The sequence below is a fragment of the Excalfactoria chinensis genome, chromosome 4 (assembly GCF_039878825.1).
Source record: "Excalfactoria chinensis isolate bCotChi1 chromosome 4, bCotChi1.hap2, whole genome shotgun sequence".
Classification (NCBI taxonomy): Eukaryota; Metazoa; Chordata; class Aves; order Galliformes; family Phasianidae; genus Excalfactoria; species Excalfactoria chinensis.
Window position 1 is genome coordinate 73,141,423 of NC_092828.1, and position 20,446 is coordinate 73,161,868.

The 20,446-nt window shown below is 42.7% G+C and overlaps 1 protein-coding gene across 1 annotated transcript in view; it reads left to right on the forward strand.

The window, feature by feature from the left end:
* The window catches only part of ALG13 (ALG13 UDP-N-acetylglucosaminyltransferase subunit), a 29,185-nt gene extending 12,979 nt beyond the window's left edge, over positions 1-16,206 (forward strand). Inside the window, exons 14-28 of the mRNA XM_072335820.1 lie at positions 1,055-1,119; positions 2,010-2,110; positions 2,846-2,970; positions 3,692-3,929; positions 4,090-4,203; positions 4,436-4,592; positions 6,357-6,492; positions 6,821-6,856; positions 6,983-7,038; positions 7,660-7,722; positions 8,081-8,246; positions 9,322-9,447; positions 12,944-12,984; positions 13,757-13,937; positions 15,049-16,206. Coding sequence (XP_072191921.1) covers positions 1,055-1,119; positions 2,010-2,110; positions 2,846-2,970; positions 3,692-3,929; positions 4,090-4,203; positions 4,436-4,592; positions 6,357-6,492; positions 6,821-6,856; positions 6,983-7,038; positions 7,660-7,722; positions 8,081-8,246; positions 9,322-9,447; positions 12,944-12,984; positions 13,757-13,937; positions 15,049-15,323 — 1,880 coding nt within the window. The 3' untranslated portion in view covers positions 15,324-16,206. The remainder of the gene's footprint in view (positions 1-1,054; positions 1,120-2,009; positions 2,111-2,845; positions 2,971-3,691; positions 3,930-4,089; positions 4,204-4,435; positions 4,593-6,356; positions 6,493-6,820; positions 6,857-6,982; positions 7,039-7,659; positions 7,723-8,080; positions 8,247-9,321; positions 9,448-12,943; positions 12,985-13,756; positions 13,938-15,048) is intronic.
* Positions 16,207-20,446: the final 4,240 nt, after the last annotated feature.

Consider the following 20,446-nt stretch of genomic DNA (forward strand, 5'->3'; position numbering starts at 1 on the left):
GTTGATTTTTGTAGGCAATACATCCTCTTACTAGTAGCTATTTCTTGGTTTCATTTCAAAATACCAGTACTGTTCTTGATGCTGTATAATGGCTATAAGGCTGCTATAAATCTGACACCTGATGCTTAATGACTATAATGTAGGAAATACCAGGACTCTAAGCAGAGTGCGGAGCAGAGTTCTACGTTACTATTTTGTTGTGTTGGAAGTCATCCAGATTTGAGTCTATAGTTATTTATTTTTAATGGTATGCCTGAGAATTCCTAAAGAACTATTTTAGATTCAGTGTTCTATTGTAATGAAAGTCTCAACTTTAGCAGTGAGTTTTCTTGCTTCCCAGCTTTCCTGGGCTTGAGCATCCTAGAGAGATTTCATGGTCTTTGTAGCTTCAGTAGTTGCTGTTTTATGGCAATATATTGTGGCTAGTGTGTGATAATTTACCAAGAAAAGTGAATTTTGAAGTCATATGGTCAATGTTTGACCTGGAGCGCTTTGCATGCTGGCGATCTCCAGAATTTTTACAGTTGCATAACAATAATGATGCTCATTAAATTCTTGGAACAGAATGTAGTAACTAATTACCTGTGTTGAGTACTGATACACAGAGAACCTGGGCAAGGAACAGAGGAGGAAAAAAAAGAAGTGATTGAAGTCTGCAAACAAGGGAAAATACAGGAATATTGTTTTTACCTGGGTAACGTTTCCTTTTGGCCAAGTGTTACCAGTACTCTGGTGAGACAAGTCCATTGTACTTAAGATTGGTATTAAGTGCTGGATTAACACAGTACCATCATAAAGGGCACAAGCATTGCAGTAAGTAGGTCTACTACTTCATCAGCTAGATATTGTTAATCTCCTGTGACTTAGGTAATTATGGTCTAAGAACTAGAGTTACTTCATCGTTACCATGAGGAATGATGATGTATGTGTAGGTCATGTTAACACAATTGGCCTGTAATTAGGAATTGGGTGCCATCATGAAGTACTTATAGGGTACTTGAAGAAAGAACGGTATTTTATAGGCTTTTTTATTTATTTATTCGTTTGTTTTTAGAGCTTCAAAAAACTGACTACATGGTGTTTGCGGGGAGACAGTACTATTTAGGAGACAAGTGTCAGGTTAGTACTCAAAGGAGATTCAGTTATGGTAAATTACTAAAACTACTTCAAATAGAGTATGGTAAGCCATGAAATGACTTCATAGAATCTGCCAGGGCTTTTCTCATTTTCTTCCTTGTAGCTATTAATCAGATCTTAGTTTTTAATTAAATTTCTTTCCTAAGGTCTTTCTTTAAACATTAGGCATGAATGAAAAGCTACTTGGAAATTCATTGAGAACCAGTGATACAAATAACGTGAGTGCTGATGTTCTGGACTGGAGCTCAAAATGCAAAGTATGTGCAAAACTGAGGTAGCTGTCCATTAGATTTTCACTGGGAGTCACCAGCAAGTCTGCCCAGTCTGCTTCTCAGTGGAAAAATGTAGCAGGTTTCTTTTAAGTAACTGAGAGGGAAGAGAGGGTGAGGAGTGGCCGGGAAATGCTGAAAGCAAAGTCAGCTTTTCTTTTGTTCCCCTACTGTATTTAGTGAAGATGTACCTTGAGATCACTTTGAGGTGGTGCTGATAACTCATTTAGTGACTCCCTTCTAGCTCACTGGAGCTTTCCTGCTTTATATGTTGTTCTGCTCCAGGTCTTACATAGTGGTCCTCCTTGCTACTTATCTGGTTGACACAGTGTATGAAAGTAAGTTAGAAGGCAGGAATCCATCTTCTTAAGCCTGTTTTACAGGAGTTTACGCACTGCTTGCAAGACTGTTTCTTTTCCTTCCTTTCTTAAAGCTGTATGGTGCTGCCTATCTTGCCTGCTCTGTTAATGTTTGATGTTCCTGGCCCAGCTCATAATGTGAAATCATCTGAGAGCTAGGAACTTTGCTGTTAGTGGTTTGTAGACAGTATTTGGTCCCTGATACTGTTTGTTTCTTTCAGAGCTTCCCTTGTTCTCCCTCTAGGTGCGTCTGGATCCTGGAGGTAAGTATTACAATGCTCATATCCAGGAAGTTGGGCAGGATGGCAACACGGTGACTGTTTTCATTGAGGAGCTGGCAGAAAAGTAAGCAATCTGGTGTCGGTTTCAAGTCTGAACTTTTTATAGTGGAGTCTGTGTAGTCACAGATGGTTAAGATAGGGTTCTTTAGATACTTCAAGGAGAAAGGAGGCTTTGAAATAAAGTGTGGAGATTTGCTTCCTTGCTGGTTATCACTCTTCAACTAAGATGATGTAGGACAATTTTTCTCTTGTTTATAATCACATAAAGCATCATAATGTTTTTTGTTAAGTCTTGTTCCTCTCAAGAATCTTTGCAGATCGGGCATAACTCCTGGATAGCAAATTACTCTCTGCTACCAGTTTCTGAAGCTTTTATGTTGTAATCTCAAAAAATAATGGATGTTTATGATGAGTCTCATCACACTCACCACCTTGCTGTTCAAAGCATTCGCCTTTCTCCAAATCTGCAGTTAGGCTTATCTACATGTTGCAGAGATTCTGTCTCGTTAATTGCTTCCAGATAGACTTCTGAAGGCATACCAATGCAGGGGAAAAGGGGATTTGTGAAGTCAGTAGCACTGGGACTGAATCCTACCTTACCTTTTCTAATGTACAGAATATACAAGTAACAGTAATACATGCAGAAAACAAGATATTTTTATTCCCCCAAAGCTCTCTACAGTCAATGATTTTGCCTTTTTCTATTTTCTTTTTTGTAGTGTTACTTCAGCATATGTTGCTGTGTTCCTGCACGTAGTATATTCCTGCAGTGCTGCTAACATGAGTGTTTCTCACATAGGCATACCGTTCCTTTGGCAAGCTTAAAACCAGTGACACAAGTAGCACCTGTCCTTGCTTGGAATGTGGTTCCCAGCCGAAAAGGAGGAAGCTATCAGAAAGGTGGTGGATACTTCTCAGGAATAGGTTTGTACAAGTTTTCCAGAGGTGTTCCTTCCCTTTGGGGAGAGGTAGGATAGGGAAAGATGAATGTTAGCAATACCAGGCTTTGGATGACGTAAGTGACTTAAACTTGGCCTGTGATATAAAATCCAGTTGTGACAAGGACTTCATGTAAAGTGATGCTTCACACAGAAGGATGAATTTCCCTATATAAAATAGCAAATCCCATGAAAGTACATAGTAAGGTTCATGTTGCTCAGAATTTTGAGAAGAATTTTGACATTTGAGAACCATTTATGAAGACTAGATCTGTGAACACACTGTGAAGTATGTGTGATTTGGCCTTAGAAGAGATGTGTGGAAGGGCTGGAGTTTTGCTGTTAAAGTAAACAGGGATTGTATTTGTTTGATTTAGATAGTGGTTTTCTGATTGAATAAAAGTAGCCTTTGTGAAGGTGCTTTAAAACTGCAAATACTTGTTTGATCAGTTGAAACTGGGAAGGTGTTAATGGGAGTGAGATGCTTGTGTTCTGCTCGCTGTTCAGAATGCATGTGAAGTTCTTCAAAATAAAGATAGGAAGTTTGTGTGTTTTGGATACTTCCTCCCTGCTGTGGAGTAGGCTGTTGTTTCTCTTTCATACATCCAAATAATGACTCTTCTCAAATGATATAAAGAAAACATAGCTCTAGAAGTAAGCTGCTTAAAATATAAACCTGTGTTTTCTGTCCTTAACTGAAACTGCAGAAATGGATGTGAAAACACGGAAGAGATTGCTTAAGAAAGTTCGTGGAAAGGAAGTCTTTATGACAATGGCTTATAGTAGGGGTCAGCCAGTTCTCCCACCCCGGCTACAGCATGGTGTTCCCTCAGGGCGCTCTCCTCCTATTCACTGCTCACAGGGTGGTGGAAACATAGCACCTTATGGACCCTATCATCCTCAGAATCCTCCCCAGAGGCATAACCGTGGATTTGGAATGCCGAGGTATGAAGCCTTGAAAACCCATTTGAGATTACTGCTTGTTCTCTGTTCTTGCCATGGATTAGTTAGGAGAGAGCTTGTGCTATTTAATAGATAAAACTATAGAAGAGTTCCATCTAAGAGGCACTTCCTGGTAATTGCACCTTTTACCCTTTAAACTTAGGGGATCTGCCCGATTTATAAACAGGCACAACATGGTTGGCCCTCAAATAGCATTCTACCCCAGTCCAGGAAAGAGATGCTATCAGAGCTATGACAGTTTCTCCTGCAGGTCACGGTAAGTGAATACAAACCTCCTTACAGAACATTGTACTAAAAGAGTTGGTGAGGGTGGTGGGAGAGGGATGTAGAGGGCTGAGTGGACTGTTAACGGCGCAGTATTGAGCACTGAGATTACTGTGTCTTTCCAAAGAAAAGAGTTAAAATTGAGCAGCAAAACTGAGGTGAAAATCCAGGTAGCAGCAGGTAGCAGTGATTTTTAACCTTCTTTCTCTCTTTTTTTTTTGAAGTTCATACAGCCGTAGCCGCCGTCAGATGCAGTGTGTGAATAAGGAATGTCAGTATGGGTTTGTACCAGAGAATGGAGAAGAGCCTCAAGGATCAGAAGAAACAATAACTTTCTATGAAATTGAAGAAGGGGATGAAACTTCTTTTCCTGCCTTAGCAGTAAGTTACAATTGATGAGTATGTTGTTTATTTCTTGGAATGAGCTTTAGCGTTAAGTATGTTTTAGGGGAAGGGAAGGCTAAAATTGGAATAGATCCTGTAGGCTCTGGGTAAAGCATCCATTTTTCTAGGCTTGTCCCGCTTTCTGTCCAGCAGCATTTGTTTTATTTTCTCTTTAGCATGTTTTAATAAAGGTGGGGCCATATTTTTGCTTCCCATAGCAATCTGAAAATGAGATTCGGGGGAGAAAAAATTCCTTCCTACTGTCAGTGTCTGTCTGATTGTAAATATTGTGGGAGTTAGTACTTGAGTTGTTCTGCTGCACTCTTAATCTGTGGTCTGAGTAACCAGTTTCAGGAGCTGTACAGTGATAGCCTGGATAATTCCTAGGCAGCCACAGTTGAGATGTTTTGCTCTAACGTTTCTGAAACTTGTTTTTTTCTGCTACAGAAATGAGAGAAAAGTCCAAATGTAGCTTCTTTTAAAACAGGCTCCATAGTGTGCTTCTTTCATCTTCAATCTAATACATTTTTAAACAGTGAAATCAATCATCTTTCAGTTTTTATCTAATCTTAGTGCAAGTTACACTTGTGTTTAAATAAATGAGAGGGTGAATCTGCTCAGGGTTCTTTCAGCAGCCTTTGTTTATTCATCTGCTTGTATTAAATGTGTGATCTTTGCTCTTATTTCTTCCAAGGCTGTTAAGGAGTTGGGGCATTATCTTATAATACTCCTTTTCCTTCCCCATTCCCCCTCCCATTAAATCAGGATAGATCTCTAGCTTGTTTTTTCATCCCCATAGCTAAGCTGTCTACCTGTGGCACCCAGTAAGTAGTTTTTCATGTTTGTTCAGCCACTTTGTTAGTGTCAAGGCCAGAGTCTCTTTTCCTTGTGTCTTCCTTGTCTCCTTCACTGAAGGAATTTAACATGCCCTGGGGACAAACATTTGTTGCAAAAAAGTCTGCCATCCTGCTAGAGGCCTGGTGGGAGAATCTTCTGACTTAATAGCCGTACTTCACCCTTGGAGATCTTACAAGCCTCTTTTTCAGTCTCATAGCTGTCCTGTCTTCTGAGGAGAGTACTGAATGTCCGAGTTATTATAATAAGAATGAATCAATTTCTTTTACTTAGGATTATGAGAAGTATATGTTCGTCCTTTAAGAGGACTTAAGATTGTAATTGTCTAGCTAAGGGCTGGCTTCTGTACAAAGACAAACTACGTGCAAGGCTTTACAGGAGTCATGGGAAATGTGAGTGCTGCTCTCCGAATATGTCAAACACGCATACGTGGGTACAGATAGTGCAGACGCCAGCTGCCAGCCACATGATGGTTTTGGATGAACTCATTGGTTGTTGGTGTGGTGGGAGTTCCTCAAGGTGAGGAATACAGGAGTGTATGCTGGAGGTAGAGAGTCCTGGTTGCTTGTGGGGGTCTGCTTCCTCTTTTTCAGCTTTGGTTGAACCTAGATCAGAGCTGACTAAAATCTAATTGAGAACATCTTGACCCTTTCATATAAGAAAACTGTAGGTCTTCAAAAACAAATTTTGCACAAGATGTGAAGCGGAATGAAAGGTAAAAGAGAATTATGTCCAACTAACTGATCTACTGCACATCGGCTGCAAAGAGATGGATGGAGGGACTGAATTCTAGTAAGCTTTGGTTACAGCAGGTTTGGTCTTCCAGCCTGTTTCTATTAGTGTGTGCATTAAACCTGGAAAGTCTTGAGCTATTTATAAATGCACGCTTCTTATTTTGCTTTTCAGGGCCAAGGTAGCCCTACTGCAATTGTCCACAGTCCAGCAGGTTTTTGGGTAGCTAGAAGAAGCCCCAACTCAGTTCCAGCCAACAAGCAGACCCTGAATCCCTCAGAGGAAGATGTAGAAGAAACGAGTGAAAATGGTGAGTTCTTAAAGAGTTCATTATCTTTGTCTGACTTTAAAATTAAGTCACCGTTCTGTTAAAGTTTGCCAGAACATCGCTGTTTTGATAACATGGGTTTGCAGCAAGGCAAACTGCTGTGTGATGTAGATTTGGCAATAGCAACCTTGATACTGCTGGAATAGTAAAATGGGGAAGAAAAAGATCTTGGATCTTGCTATTTTCCTGCATGAAACAAGATGATACTGAAAGCAGTTCAGTTAATTGATGCAGTGAAATACGATTTCAGTAACTTCAGCTTTAACTTCTACTTTTCTGGAATCAAAGCTTTCTGTTCTCTCCCTTCCAGGGAAATTTCATGAAGAATATCTGTATGCCCCTCCAGGTAACTAAAATGTTAGGTTTTACTGATACTTCATTTGGTGAATGCACCCATTACACCGTGTTTAAAAGTTTCTGAACAATTAGATGTAGTGCTGTATTTTTTATTAACTTTGCCCATGTCTTTCAGATCCAGACTGTGAAACTGCAACAGTGTTTGGTTCAGCAGAGCCTACAGCAAACTTGGTAAGTGTTAGTCCCTGCCTGTTGGGATTTGTAATCCTTCAGGTGTGTGTAATGTTCTTATTGAAAACTGTCCTTGGACCCAGACTTACCACAGGAGGTCAGAAGCTGGTTTTGGCACAAAGGATTGATAGTTTCACTTCTGTATTCCTCCCCCCATCTCCCTCTTCTTAATCCGTGAGGGTTTTTGTCTGGGTCTGCAAGTACATCTAAACTGTACTTTCCATCTTTCCCCTCTGCAAACTGTCTGAGCACTCTTTACTTTTCTTCCTTTTCTGTTTTAGAAAGCACTTGCTTTTGCCATTCCACTCTTCAAGTTGTGTCTTAGTTAGTCTTATTCCATTAATGTGTGATGGGAAAGGTGTCATCATTGATGGAACTGACATTGAATTTTCTTATCTGAAACCAGTCAGTGGCTACTTCTCAAGTTCTCCATTCTGAACTACAGTGGGTGTGAAAGGCAGTCCTGTGCATGTCAGAATAAAACTGATCTTTCGTGAGTTACAAAAGAAGCTTAGTGCATGAGTAGTTCATAACTGGGAGATTCGTAGAAATCCATTGTTTGAGGTGTCGTTACTTCCCTGCTTCTGAAATGGAACATTGTGTGCTTTGGGATCCCTGCAGGAAGAAGGGCCAGTGTCTGTGTCACCTCAAGATGGAGTGGCTTCCTACAGCTATCCCCAGAAGGTAGCGTGTAGTACGTGATTGTGGTAGCTCTTTGGAGAGATGACTGCTGTGTTTGGCCTGTTTGGGATTTTATTCTTTCTTTGTGACAAAACCATGTAAGAGAGAATATAATCCTCCATAAATAAAGCGTAATGGAAGGGTGGAAAGTTGCATTTGCAAGTTCCTGCAACTTACTGTTATTTTTAGGTCAGTACTTTTCAAGCCAATTTTTAGAGAACTTGGATAAGTTGGTGTCTTTACAACTCGAACTTCCAAAATGCATTTTTGTGAAGTGAGAATTTCTTAAATCTGTGATGGTTTCCATAGTTGTTGTCAAAGCCAGCTGTAGAGGTAGTGTACTGAACGCTCTCTTTTGCAGGTGATGGTGAACTCTGCAGTAATCGCTACCTCCGCAGGTGTTAATGCTGCTCCACCTACGGTCTTCTCAAATTCTGCCTCCACACAAGCCAGTGTCACAACAGCTGTTCCCCCACAAACAGCAATTCAACCAGTTCTAGTCTCTCCCACTTCTATAGGGAGGCCAGGTAGGGTGTGCATGCTAAGGCTTTGGTCTTGGATGGTCTGAGCTTTCAGTTGCCTTCTTCCCTCCCACTTTCTTTCTGTGTATCCAAATGTGGAAAGTGACTTGGCAATGAGGTTACAGCTACTGATGATGACGACTTTCATGTTTCCATGCTTTGAAGGGGATGCTTGCCTCTGAATTTGCATGGCAATTGGAAGTCTGCTCTGGGGCTGTTTCCCTCGCCCCACCTGTCTTTACCCTTCAGTGCCAGGTGTTTCACTAGCAGGTTCCTTTTTAAAGGCAAGTTCATGGTTGCTTCTCTATGTTCTGTATGATTAATTTCCAGTATGTCGGGCTACTGGTGTAAATCTCAGGGTTTTATTATACCTTCCAGAAGAGCCACGAGCTTGAGCATTGAATCCAGTTCATTTTGCGAGATGTTTGTCTTAAGAAAAAGACTTTCACTCTTTACAAAGAGGATTTTTCATGGCTTCTGCAGCTCTTTGTTTGGCACGAGGAAAAAAAAACCCTCCTTCCACATTTCTGTTCATTTTTTTTCCCCACTTGAGGGTTCAGTCAGCGCAGTTCTCTGTAAGCTGTCTATTTGATGGCACCTTTATGAGGAACCTGCTGGTGTTCTAGAGATGTGGGCCACCTAATAAATATTCAACAGAAATTTGTCTACAAACCAAACTTTTGCCTGATGCATCTTGAACATTGCCTTATTTTTGTGGGTTTACTGTGATGCTTTTGATGGCTCAGAGTATTCTGTTCCCTGTTGTTCTAGGACAGATAATTATGTAAGAAAAGCCTGACCTACTTCTAGTATGAAGAACTGATTGAAAAAGAGACGTTTGTTCTTAACTGAAATACGAAGCTTGAGAACAGACAAACAGCATCTGAAATTGGAACCTTCCTGTCTGGTTTTAAAACTTCTTCTGGGCTTCTTTTAAAGTGGGGGGGGAAACAATTACTAAAGAGAACTTAAGTTAAAGTCACTGAGCTGAAAAGAAGTCCAGGCCTGACTGTGTAACTTACCTTTTTCCTTTCTTGAATAACAAGGCATTGTAAACCTGACTTTTGTTTCCTTCTAATAGTACCAGTTTCTTCACTGCCATTCCCAATTTATTCAGCTCCTCTTCCTCCAGCTAGTGAGGTGGGAGAAGCTGGTGCCATTCCTCCACCTTACTCTTGTGATCCCAGTGGCAGTGATCTGCCAAGAGGTAATGAAGATGTTTTGTTCTTTCTATTATTGCTGCACTTTGGCGTGCTTCTGACTTGTGTTGTTTATGAACCTGAGCAGAATACCTGTAGTGACAAGAAATGGCTCCCTGCAGCTCACGGGTGGATAAAAATATTTTAGATGCTTATGGTAAAAAATCCTAGTTATGAATAGTAAGCTCATATCGGGCTTAAACACGATTTGCTGCATCAGACAAAGTTGCATCAGACAGCATAGCTTGGTAAACAGTGCAGCAGCAGTGCCTGATTTGGGAGTTTATCAGTATAGCCCCTTCTTCTGTCATTGTGGCTTCCAGGATGCAAATTGGGCCTGGAGTATGCAGGATTCTGTTTTAATAACCCAAAGATCAAGCCATCTGCCATCCCTGACTATGAGTTAAGTGCCTCAGATATAAGAATGACAGTGCTGCTTATTATTATGCTATGTGTCTTGCTTTGCTCTAGGTAGGAATGCTCTGAGGCCCAAGTGTGCCACTATCACATCACTGCACACATCTCAAAAGGCAGATAAAACTATTGTGATGCAGTGTCTCAGCTGATAAAGAATTTCATGGCTCTATGTAGTTTTGGGCAGCTGTAGAAAATCCTTTCTTCCCTGTGCATATCCCCGTGCTCAGCCTTCTGATGGGGCGCTGGCTCAAGCTGCCATAAGGATTAAAGTTTTGAAGAACTGTAAAAGCAGATTTGGTTGCTCAGCCTGCTTGTTGTGATGGCAAGATTCATTTGGTCATAATGTTGTGCTCAGGCTGGAGCACAGATGCTGTGGATAAGTGCTGGTGTTCAGTCATGGCTTACATGTGTTACAGTTGCAGCGAGCACAACAGCTTCAGCTGTCCTGCCTCCTTTGGCAGGTAGCATCCAGGGAGGCTGTTTTTGGCAGTACTGAGGCTGAGCTAAAGATGGGCTGCAGCCTGCACTTGAGAGCAGCAGTGCAAAACTGTCAGCTTATGTTTGTTGTTCTTGTACTGGGTCTATCTCTGCACATTGGCCAAAATACACATGTTTTTTTTATGTATTCCTCCCATAGACTGGAGAATGTCTGCATGTGTTTCTGTAGCCATCTAGAGACACAGAGGCTGTGACTGATAAAAGGCTTACCTGTAGCTGGAGTACCTGAATTTACAGCTTTCTCTGCTGCTGATATGAAATAGCCTTTCATTCAGGGTTGAACAAGGAAAAGAACTGCCTGCGTAGCCATCGGGTCTGTAAAATCCAAGCATTCCTTTTTGAATGCTGCAGTTTCTGACTATCTGACTCGATTTCTTTACCACCACCCTGGAAAAAGAAAACAAAACCAACAGTGTGCTCTTGGAACTGGCTGTATTTCAGGTGTTTGGCAGTTCTGAGTTTTACTGCTTCAGAACAGAAAGCATCTGACTTTTATTCTGAGATCTGTTTGAAGATGGAGCATCAGATACCTCAGTAACGCAAATTGTTTTCATGCTCAATTCAACATAACTGCCATTAAAGTAGTTTCATTGTCCCTGTGTGGAAGTTGCATGAAAGTACTAATCCTGGAGGGCTGGTTTTTAGATAATATGAAGAGCTACTGCTGATATCTACAGTTCATGTAGCTGCATCTGGTGGATTGTAAAGCAGCTTTTTGGGCCAGAGTGTTAAGAATTCTGTCAGTTGCATTTACCATGTAACATGTTTATTTTGCCAGCAGTTGATCTGGAAGTAAGCAGGATGCAAAAACTTTAAGGCATGACTGCTCGAGGTCTTCTCTTAGAGGTATTGCTAATGCGTTTTGCAGTAACCCCTTTGCTGGTATTCTCAGTTGGCTGTTTCTCAATCTTGAGCATTTGACTTTCAATTTCCCCACTGCAATATATTCTAGATTATTCTATATGCACACCAGATTATTCTATCTGGTGAGGAAGGCAGTGCCCTAATGTTCATTGATACATCTGTGTTCCAGTTCTCAGGGTTGATCGAGTCTTTTTAATGATGTTTAGGGCTTGTGAAATGGCTTCTGTTAACACAGCAACCTTGGGTATCTTACTCCCACCTGTTGTGTTCGAAGCAGCTGTGAAAGCCGCTTGCTGTTAGAGTGTTCTGGACACTGCTCCTTTCCTGTGGCAGCATTCAGGATTGATCTGAGCTACTCAGCTGAGCAGCAAACTTTGGCCTTGTGTAGCATGAGATTAAATTTTACCAGTAGTTAGCATGATCTTCATATTTTCATGCCAGGGCAGTTAACTTCTTCTGGCTTTAACTGTTATTTCACTGTTGTTTTGTTATACTGAAGACTGACTTGATTTCTAGACATCTGAAAGAGGAATATAAACAAAAACTGTCCCCTACTGTACTGGCTTCTGTTCCAGAACTCCCCAGACATCAGTAATTTCCTCTATCAGTTGGTCACTTCAGTTTCCCAGCTCCTCCTTTGTACCGCTATTGCTGCTATGAAGCAGCTGTTTCATTCACTTCTTAGGCTTGTTTTGCATATATTTGCATAATCAATTGAAAAATCAGATTAACAAAATCACCTTTCCAAGGTGGATGTGGTTTTTGGCTACATAACTAAGAAGGTGACATTTGCGTGAGCCTTCCAGTTCTTTTTAATATTTAACTGGTTAATGTCAGAGCCAAATCAGCAGCCCTTTAGGCTTAACACGGATCCTTTCTTGTGTTTAAGTGGATTGTGGCCCGGTCCAATCTGCTGAACAGCAAAAGAGTTGTGAATTGGCAGAAGAGGAACCAGTCCTCATTCATTTCAAAATAGGGGTTTGCATTTCCAGTTCTATTCCTGTTTACAGCAGACAACAATACTCAGTACTATAGAAGAGCAGGGCTATGAAAGTGTGTGTGCGAAGTAGCAGAAAAGTCATTTGGAGGCTGTAGTTGAGGGAAGAGCAGAGATGGTAAGAAGACAGCAACGCTTCCAGAGTTTCCATATAACCCAAAGTTGAAATCCTTACTGGCTTGTTTATCTCAAGTCATTTCCCTGCTTTGCTGCTTTGATTTTTCAGGTCCTCTCAGTACTAAATCAGAACTAACCTCTTGCTGTGGAATAGGTGGCTGTCCTTCCTGAGCCTTTAAGACAAAGCATTAAGACTGAGAACTGAGTTTCTTATGCACGGTTCTGGTGCTGCATCATGGATTTAAAACATGCTCGCTTCTCCTCTGCTTTCACTGGCAAACCTGGAAGGTTTTAAACAGCTTCACTCTTCTGGGACTGTTTAGACTTTGAAAGCCATGCTATGCTTGGCAATGCTTTTTAAAGTTCATTTAAGCTGCTGGGGTTGCTGGGAGCGAGTTGTCCAGTATATTGTACATACATCTAACTGAATTAGCTTAAAGATGCAATATTGATAACAAGCAGTTAAACTCCAAATATACTCTTTACCCTCAAAACATTAAAGAAAAAATAATGCTAAGATAGTTACTTATTGAGATGACTTAGAATGTTCTGGATGTATGTAGAATTCTTTTTGCTCATCTGCTCTTTAATGCCATATCCTTTAATTTCAGATACAAAGGTCTTGCAGTATTATTTTAATCTGGGATTGCAAGTAAGTGCTTTTAAAGTGAGTACAGTAAATTGCCTGTAAAAACTGCTGCTTTTCTTGACAGATGTACTGATGTATTTAAGGCTTCCAGGTGTGCTAAGTGTGCATACTGTGTAGATGACGATTATTACATATAAGCTTGCTTGGAGGTGATTAAAGTATAGCTCAGGAACAACGTTCTAACTCAAATTGTAAAGCACATTAGTATGTCTGGTTGTTTACTCTGATTTTTGTGAAGGATGAAGAATAAATATCCTCTCAGCGAGGGTAAAGGGGAATATGGAACTACTGGGAAACTTTGTCTGCTTAGATGAGATATCAAAGGCTGTTTGAAAATGTATGGTTTGAGTCCTGTAGGATATGCACGGCTCAGACCAGTTAGCACCAGTTCTTTGCCTTGGGAACCATTGCTCTGCTAAAGAACACTGTCTGTAACAGTTGTCTGTGTACCAGCAGGCACGGGCAATGTCAGTGCTGGAACTCTGAGAGGTAGCAGCAGTATGCGAGATTCTTCAACTGAACAAATGGAAAAACCTCCTTGAATATGGCAAAGTTGATTGTTGAGAATCAAAACTCCCTCTTAAAAAACAGGATAGAACTGAGTTGGTAGTTGCAGCTATTACAGCAAATTTTCTGACACTGCGTGCTTTTTTTTCTCCTCCTTCATATATAACGTCATCCTCTTTGATATGAAACTACTGGTGATTTGGAGGAGGGATGGAGACTGTGTGGTTACATGTCTGACCTTGTTTTCTTGTTGTTTTTCTCCTCAAAGTACTATCACCAGAGTTACTGGCATTCCATGGTCTATGTGCAGCCAGTGCCACCAGCATCATCTGTGGAGGCTTATCCAGCATATGCTGAGCCAGCTCATGTCCTGGATCAGTCGGTACCTCAGCTCTACGATGCTGGGCGAGCTGAGGTCCAACATGTTCCCCTTGATGCGCCTACAAATGGTGAGTATTTGACTATAAGACCACATACAGAAATTGTGAAAAGTGAGGTAATGGCTTTCAGACTACAGCTGCTCCACAGGAATTCTTTCTTGCATCTTTATAACATATAGGAAGCATGAAGTTGGGAGGGCATAGTGCAGACATCATAATGGGTTATCATTAGTTGCTTCAAATAATGCTGGAGGCACTCTTGTAGCCACTGATGCCAAGGGCTTTTTAAAACCATGAGAAGTAAGTAGTGGTCCTTTCTAGGTTTGCACTCACTGAACTAATTTCAACTTGGGGGAACTTACTCTGAAATCACATTGAAGGAATATCATATTGCTCACTGATAAGCTAATAATTATGATATCAAAATAATGCCTGCTTTTAAGGTAAAGGAGACAAGTGAGTTTCAGCAAGCCCTGAGTATTGCTGCTTTCACAAGCATTTTGTCGGAGGAAGACACTGCAAACCTTAGCTTGAGGCTTCGTGCTGAGCAGTTACCTCTGAATAATCCTTACTGATGGCTGCTTCTACTGTGTGGAGAGCTCCAGCAAAACGTAGCTTCACATAGCTGTGCAGCCAGCTTGTAGGTAGACTTGGCAGTAAGAGGATTGTATTAAATGAAGAAAAAGCTGTCAGAAAGGTCAGATCCCTGCCTCGTGAAAATCTGTGGAATGTGGCAAATGATCAGTGTCGGGAAGGAGCGCATTGTAACAGCGCTGTTGCTTAGACACGTGCAGGCTTAATGCTAATAATGCTTCAGCCTGTTCATCAGGCACAGTTCTGTTGTGTAGATTAGCACCCTCTGGTCAAAGATTAAATAGGCAAAGAGCGTATTAGCCCCTCACCGGAGTCTCTCATGAAAAAAATTCTTACCATTGGAGAATACTGTTATGTTGTTCTTAAATGGGCTTCAGTGAGAAGCTGGGTAAGCTGTCCTCAAGTCTAACATGGAACCCGTGATGCTTTTGATCCTGCTTTTTGGAAAAATATATATGGGCCTGAAATTGTTATCATCTAAAGGCATTTTTTGCTTCTGGACACCAAATAGTGCTGCATTCATGCTGATGAAAGTTGTAAATAAGAGTGAAAGATGGTAGTAAATGTGTATCTTTTTCTTTTTAAGGTAACTTTCAAAACGTAGAGCCTCCAGCCCTGTCCCATGGCATGGTGTATTACCCGGTGGTGTCAGACCCCTATAGTCAGCCATCTGCTCCAGGGTTTGACCCTTGCATCTCTTTAGTACCCGCCTATCAATATATCGGTTCGTGGCATTCAATAAATCCACCATATGGAAATTCTGCACGAGTTCCTAATGCTGTAAGTTCTGGACAGCTGCACCAAGTCAGCTATGTTGCCTCACCTAACCCTGCGATGCCTTATGTGCCTCAAGGAATGTAAGTCTGGGAGGGTGTAAGGTCACTTCTTGCACTTAGTTTTTCTCCTGTCTTTTTTTCATCGACTTGCATTGTTTTGTAAGTCTTTGTTTGTCTCAGTGGGCTGGGGTGACTGATCAGATTGCATTCAATTCTGTGTTTCTTGCTAATGATAATGAGCTTGACAGGATGAAGTTTTAGTAGTTCATCTAAGGCAGCATAGGAGAGGAGTATCCATAAACTGCAGTGCAGGGGAACACAATGCATGTATTAGATTACATTAAAAAATGTGTAAAAACAAACTGTCACTAAGGGAAGTTGCATTACGTACCTGTGTGAGTTGGGTACACCGTAGCACTTAAACACGTGGTTCTTGTCCAAGCACAGCTGCCATTACAGACACAGCAACGAATTGGGTGCAGAGTTGGTTCGAGGACAGAATTGTTTGAGATGAGTTGGTGTTCAGATTTCACAAAACAAAACTTGTTTTGCTGTTAGTGATCACGTATTTGTAATATGTGATTTAATTCTCTGTTGGCTTCATGGCTCCTAAAAATGTAAGATATTGCTTCAACCTGTTCTGCTGTATATCGGTGTGTATTTGTAAGATACGTTTTGTGAAAGCTGTTGCACGAGTGGTGGTAGTTCTGGTGTGTGATTAGCACTGATAGCACAAAATAAAAGCATCTAACCCATGGAAATGCGTGGTCATTCATTACCGGTACTTTATGTTCACGACAGTAAGTCACCCAGCAGGCAGCACTGAAGAAATACTGTCTTGTGAGAGGTGAGGCTGCTCCTGCCTGCAATGGCAAAGCATGGTCTTTTTTCAGCATGAGACTGCAGCGGCGGGCTCTCACTGCTTCTGTCCTCCACAGAACCTTGCACTGCATGTGCAGAATTACTGCGTGGGGGCTGCCAGCTGGAGCCTGCTCACAGCTAAGGGCAGGGTGGTGGTACTGCCCTGTGCTGGGGTAATGAGCTGGGGCACAAGTGCAGGTTAGAAGAGCTTGGTACCAGAGTCCCAGTAAGTGAGCAAAGCAATCTGTTTTCCAAGGCTTGATCTTTCTTTCACAAGTTCAGCATTTGGGTCTTGGAGCTGCTTTCTGAAACACGGCTGCCAGATTTTGTAGGGGACTTGAGTTGTCTTCATTGAAGCACAGCCTGCGTGGGGGGGACATATGGTACAGATAAGGAGGTGCTGTCGGTAGCTTCAGAAAGTGGCACAGTTGTTATTTGGTGAAGTTGAAAGTAATTGTGTGTGTGCCCCTGCTACTGCTCTGTGACTTTATACAGCTGAGTGGGGATGAAAAGAGGAGTGACTGTACTAAACAGAGGGGGGAGCATGTTTCCATCGGTATACCTGTCATGTAAACACGGGATGGGACCAAAAACAGCAGGAAAAAGTCACTCCTGACGGTTTCATTTGACCCTATTAAGACTCATAAGGCTTTTTTCCCCCCTGTATTAATAAAAGCAGTTATTCTTTTGTCTAGGGGGTTGTATGCTTGACTTCTGTTTCTTCAGATCTCTAATTACTGCTGTACGTTTAACTTGGGGGTTTAATGTAATTCTTTGAGATGGAGGAGCCAGAGGAAGAACCAAGTTGTGATGGAAGCAATCCCTGCTAAACCAGTGTTATTTTGACCTGCTGTACTGTTGAGCTGGAGACCACCAGGACTTCTGTCTCTTTGAAAGAGTGCTCTTAACTTACACGGGCCTTTATGAGAATGGGGAGCAATGCCACACGTTTTCTTACTGACTCAGAAGTTAATTCAGTAGGTAACCTCCAAAGGGAATCTGGAAACCATTTGACTGATGTTGTGCACCTGAAGATTGAGTGGGTTGCAGAAGTGCACTCTCCATCATGGAGTCATCAGATGCGTTTCCACTTCAGTCTCGAGTGCCATCATCTGTCATATCAAACAGTTGCTGTTAGCGCTGGAGTGAGTCTCTGCTTCAGCAATGAATAATGCCTCTTTCCTGACACGGTCAGTGAGACAGCCTTGCTTTTTCCTTTCAGTGCAAATGGTTATCATAGCTGGGAGTCGTGTTTTGTCTTTCAGTGTTTATTTGTCTTCAGGAGTCAGCTTCTTCCCTCTTAGAAATGCAGACCAACAATTGTGGCAGGGAGTCGAGTTTTTCTTACCCTTCTGGTAGCTGGGTTTTTGTCAGCCGCGGCATTATCAGCCCTGTTAGTCACCTCAACTGAGGTGCATTTAAAAATGAAATATCACGGTGATTTTTACACTTGCAGTCTGGGTCTGGTGCACTCACTCACAGATCTGATCCACAGCCAGGCACCTCCGCTGTGATGTTTGTATCGGGGGCTGCTGAGGCTCAGAAGCAGTTCTTTAAACTAGCATGCAGGGGCTGTGGGAGCAGTTAGCGTGCTGGAGCAGGTTCATCCCCGCCCTCTGTATGTTAGAAAGTGATGCTGCTGTATTACAGCATAAAGTTGTACTGATAAAAACACACTGAAGTATCGGGGGAGGGGGGTTCTAAGAGTTGCTGTTGTTGGAGCAGTGGTGTCGAGGACCTTGGCTTCATTGAGAGCATGTGAAGGCGTGAGCAGCAAGATTGGGGCTCAGGGGATTTCTTTCCTGTGAGGATCCTGGTGTCAGTCTGGTGATGCTCCAAAACCCTCGTGTTGGAACCAGACCAACGCAGTTTCATGCCTGCCTGCATCGGGTGTGAGCAGGGGAGTGTGGTTTGCAGCTGCGTGCGTATTTTGGGCATATTATTGTGCATCTGAGTGGAGGTACAAAGTCTTGAGTACTGATTTCTGATTGGAACAATAATTCCCTTCAGATTGATTTTTTTTTTCCCCTCCTTTTGGTTTCTAGATGTATGTTGCATATTAATGAATCCTTGAAGTAGATTTGATCCTGAAGTGCATTGGCATCGTGTATTTTTATTTTCTGGTGGCTGGATTTTCAACTTCCCAAAGGGAGAAGGCTTGTGCTGCCAAGCCTGTGCCAGTCATACTTGCCACCTTCTTTTCCACACCACCTTTCTCTGCGTGAAAGGCAGCGGCTCAGAGTGGAATATCACTTGAAGGCTGTGGGAAGGAGCCCTGAGCTGGTTGTGCCACAGAGCACTCCTGGCAGTGCGGGATGAAGTAGGCAATGATGTGTCGTAGCTTTCAGGTGTGGACTTCATGTATTCCGCCCTCTTCTAACCTGCTACAAACCTTTCTGCCCTTCGAAGGAGCATGTTGTGATCCAGCTATTTGCCTGCAGATCCCCCAGTGCCAGAGCACGCGTCCATTCCTGAGCACCACGCAGTGGCGGCGTGCTGCAGCCTGTGCTGGCTGAGGGGTGCTGGGCCATCGGGCTCCCTGCAGGCAGCGAGCCGCTCCTCCGCTTGTTAACATTCTGTGCAGCGCTGCTGTGTGCTGGAGGCACAAGTCTCCGGAGTCTCTTGAATTGTAAAATCCATCTGTTATTGAAGGTAATTATTACAAATGCTGTAGAGACTAATCGTGCTGATTCTGCCTGCCGGCAGCATTGTCCTGCAGGGCTGTGCTGGCTGCCATTCCTGTGCTGTTTTCCCCATGGCTGTGCAAGAACACCAAACCGACTCCTATGGCTGTTGCTTTTCCAGCTCAGTTGTTTTATTTTAGCCTCTCTTTCTCTCTGCAGTGGTGCTGGAAATCCTTCTCGTTTATAAAACCACGCTGTCAAAGGCTGCATTATGTGTGGGAGGTGCTCGAATTTTAAATCCAGACCCACAGTTCAAAGTGACCGACCGCCCTTACGAGGGAGGAAGGCAGAGCTCTCCAATTAGAACTTTATGGCTTTGAAATAAGATCAGAATTTAAACGTTTCAAGGCAGAGCTCCTGCCAGCCGAGTCACTGCCGCTCACATTAGCGCAGAGCAGTTCAGTCAGCATTAGCCACAGGCGCTGGGCAGCGCTCACAGCGCTTCAGTCGTTGCCACAAGAGTGCTGATCTGCAGCAGCAGGAATGCGTGTCTGAGCCCTAACAGGGTGTTTTTACACACTGAACTCATTTACGGTGTCCCATGTATTCCTTTTGCTGAACGTTGCTTCCGCTGGAGCAGGCGAACACTTTGCCACCAGCATAACACAGAGGTTACACCAAGGTAAGAGCCATGCGTGGCTGTGACAGCTGCTTGACATCGCTGTGCTATGGAAAATGGTCCCAAGAGAAAGCGACACGTCCTGCAAGGATGAAATGAGTGGACCTTCCACCTCCCTCTGCCCTCTCCTCTGGGTATTTTTCCTGTTTCCTACCCTGCCTGTTCGCATTCAAATTTCAAACTGTGATTTCAGTCCCCTTTTTAAACCGGTTTCTTTTGTATTTGTCAGAATTGAAAGCAAAAATGTTTAATGTTTATGGTGATGATGTGGGCACGTGGTTTGTGTTTTCAGGAAGTGCAGTAAGGAGGAGATGGATTATACTGCAAAGCTCCGTCTGCCTCAGCTCACCTCCCTCCCTCCCCGCTCCAACCTGGTGTTCTCTGCTGCAGCACATCCTTCTATCCCTGCAGTCACCGTACAGCACAAGGCACTTTCAGATGCAGTTTCTGTTTCTGAGGTGGAGAGCACAACTAGAGATTCAGGGTGCCTTAGCTTTGAAATGCCAGGTTTTATGGTAGGATGAAGGAGTATGCGCATCTAACTCTGAAAAGAAAAACAGTAATAATAAAATGGCATTCTCGTATCCTTTGTGTGTCTACAGCTCTGCAGCTGAGGACTGCTGCAGTCCTGGGCTTTGCTGCTGCAGCTCTCTGTTCCCACGCAGGGCCTTGTTGCCCACCTTGTGCTGGGATCATTGCGCTTCAAGGAGAGGGGTGCTGCCCTTGTCTAACTTAGAAAACTCCTGTTCTTCTGGAGGTGTGAGCAGCGGCTCCTGGCGGCCGATGGAACTTCACCCGCTTTGAAAAAGCTTTAATGAGATCTGCTTGGAGGAGCGCTTCACACGGGCAAATTACGGTAATACAGTTGGGTTGTTGCTTAATGACTCTTTTACGCTATTAGCTCTATTGCTGCGTATTCCAAAGTGGATGATGTAGTTATGCTGGTCAAAGGATATCTGTGGGGAGCAAATTAAAATGGAATGATACATCCTTGCACTCCTCTGTATTGCAGTAATGGCATTCCTGCGGTGCATTATATTTACC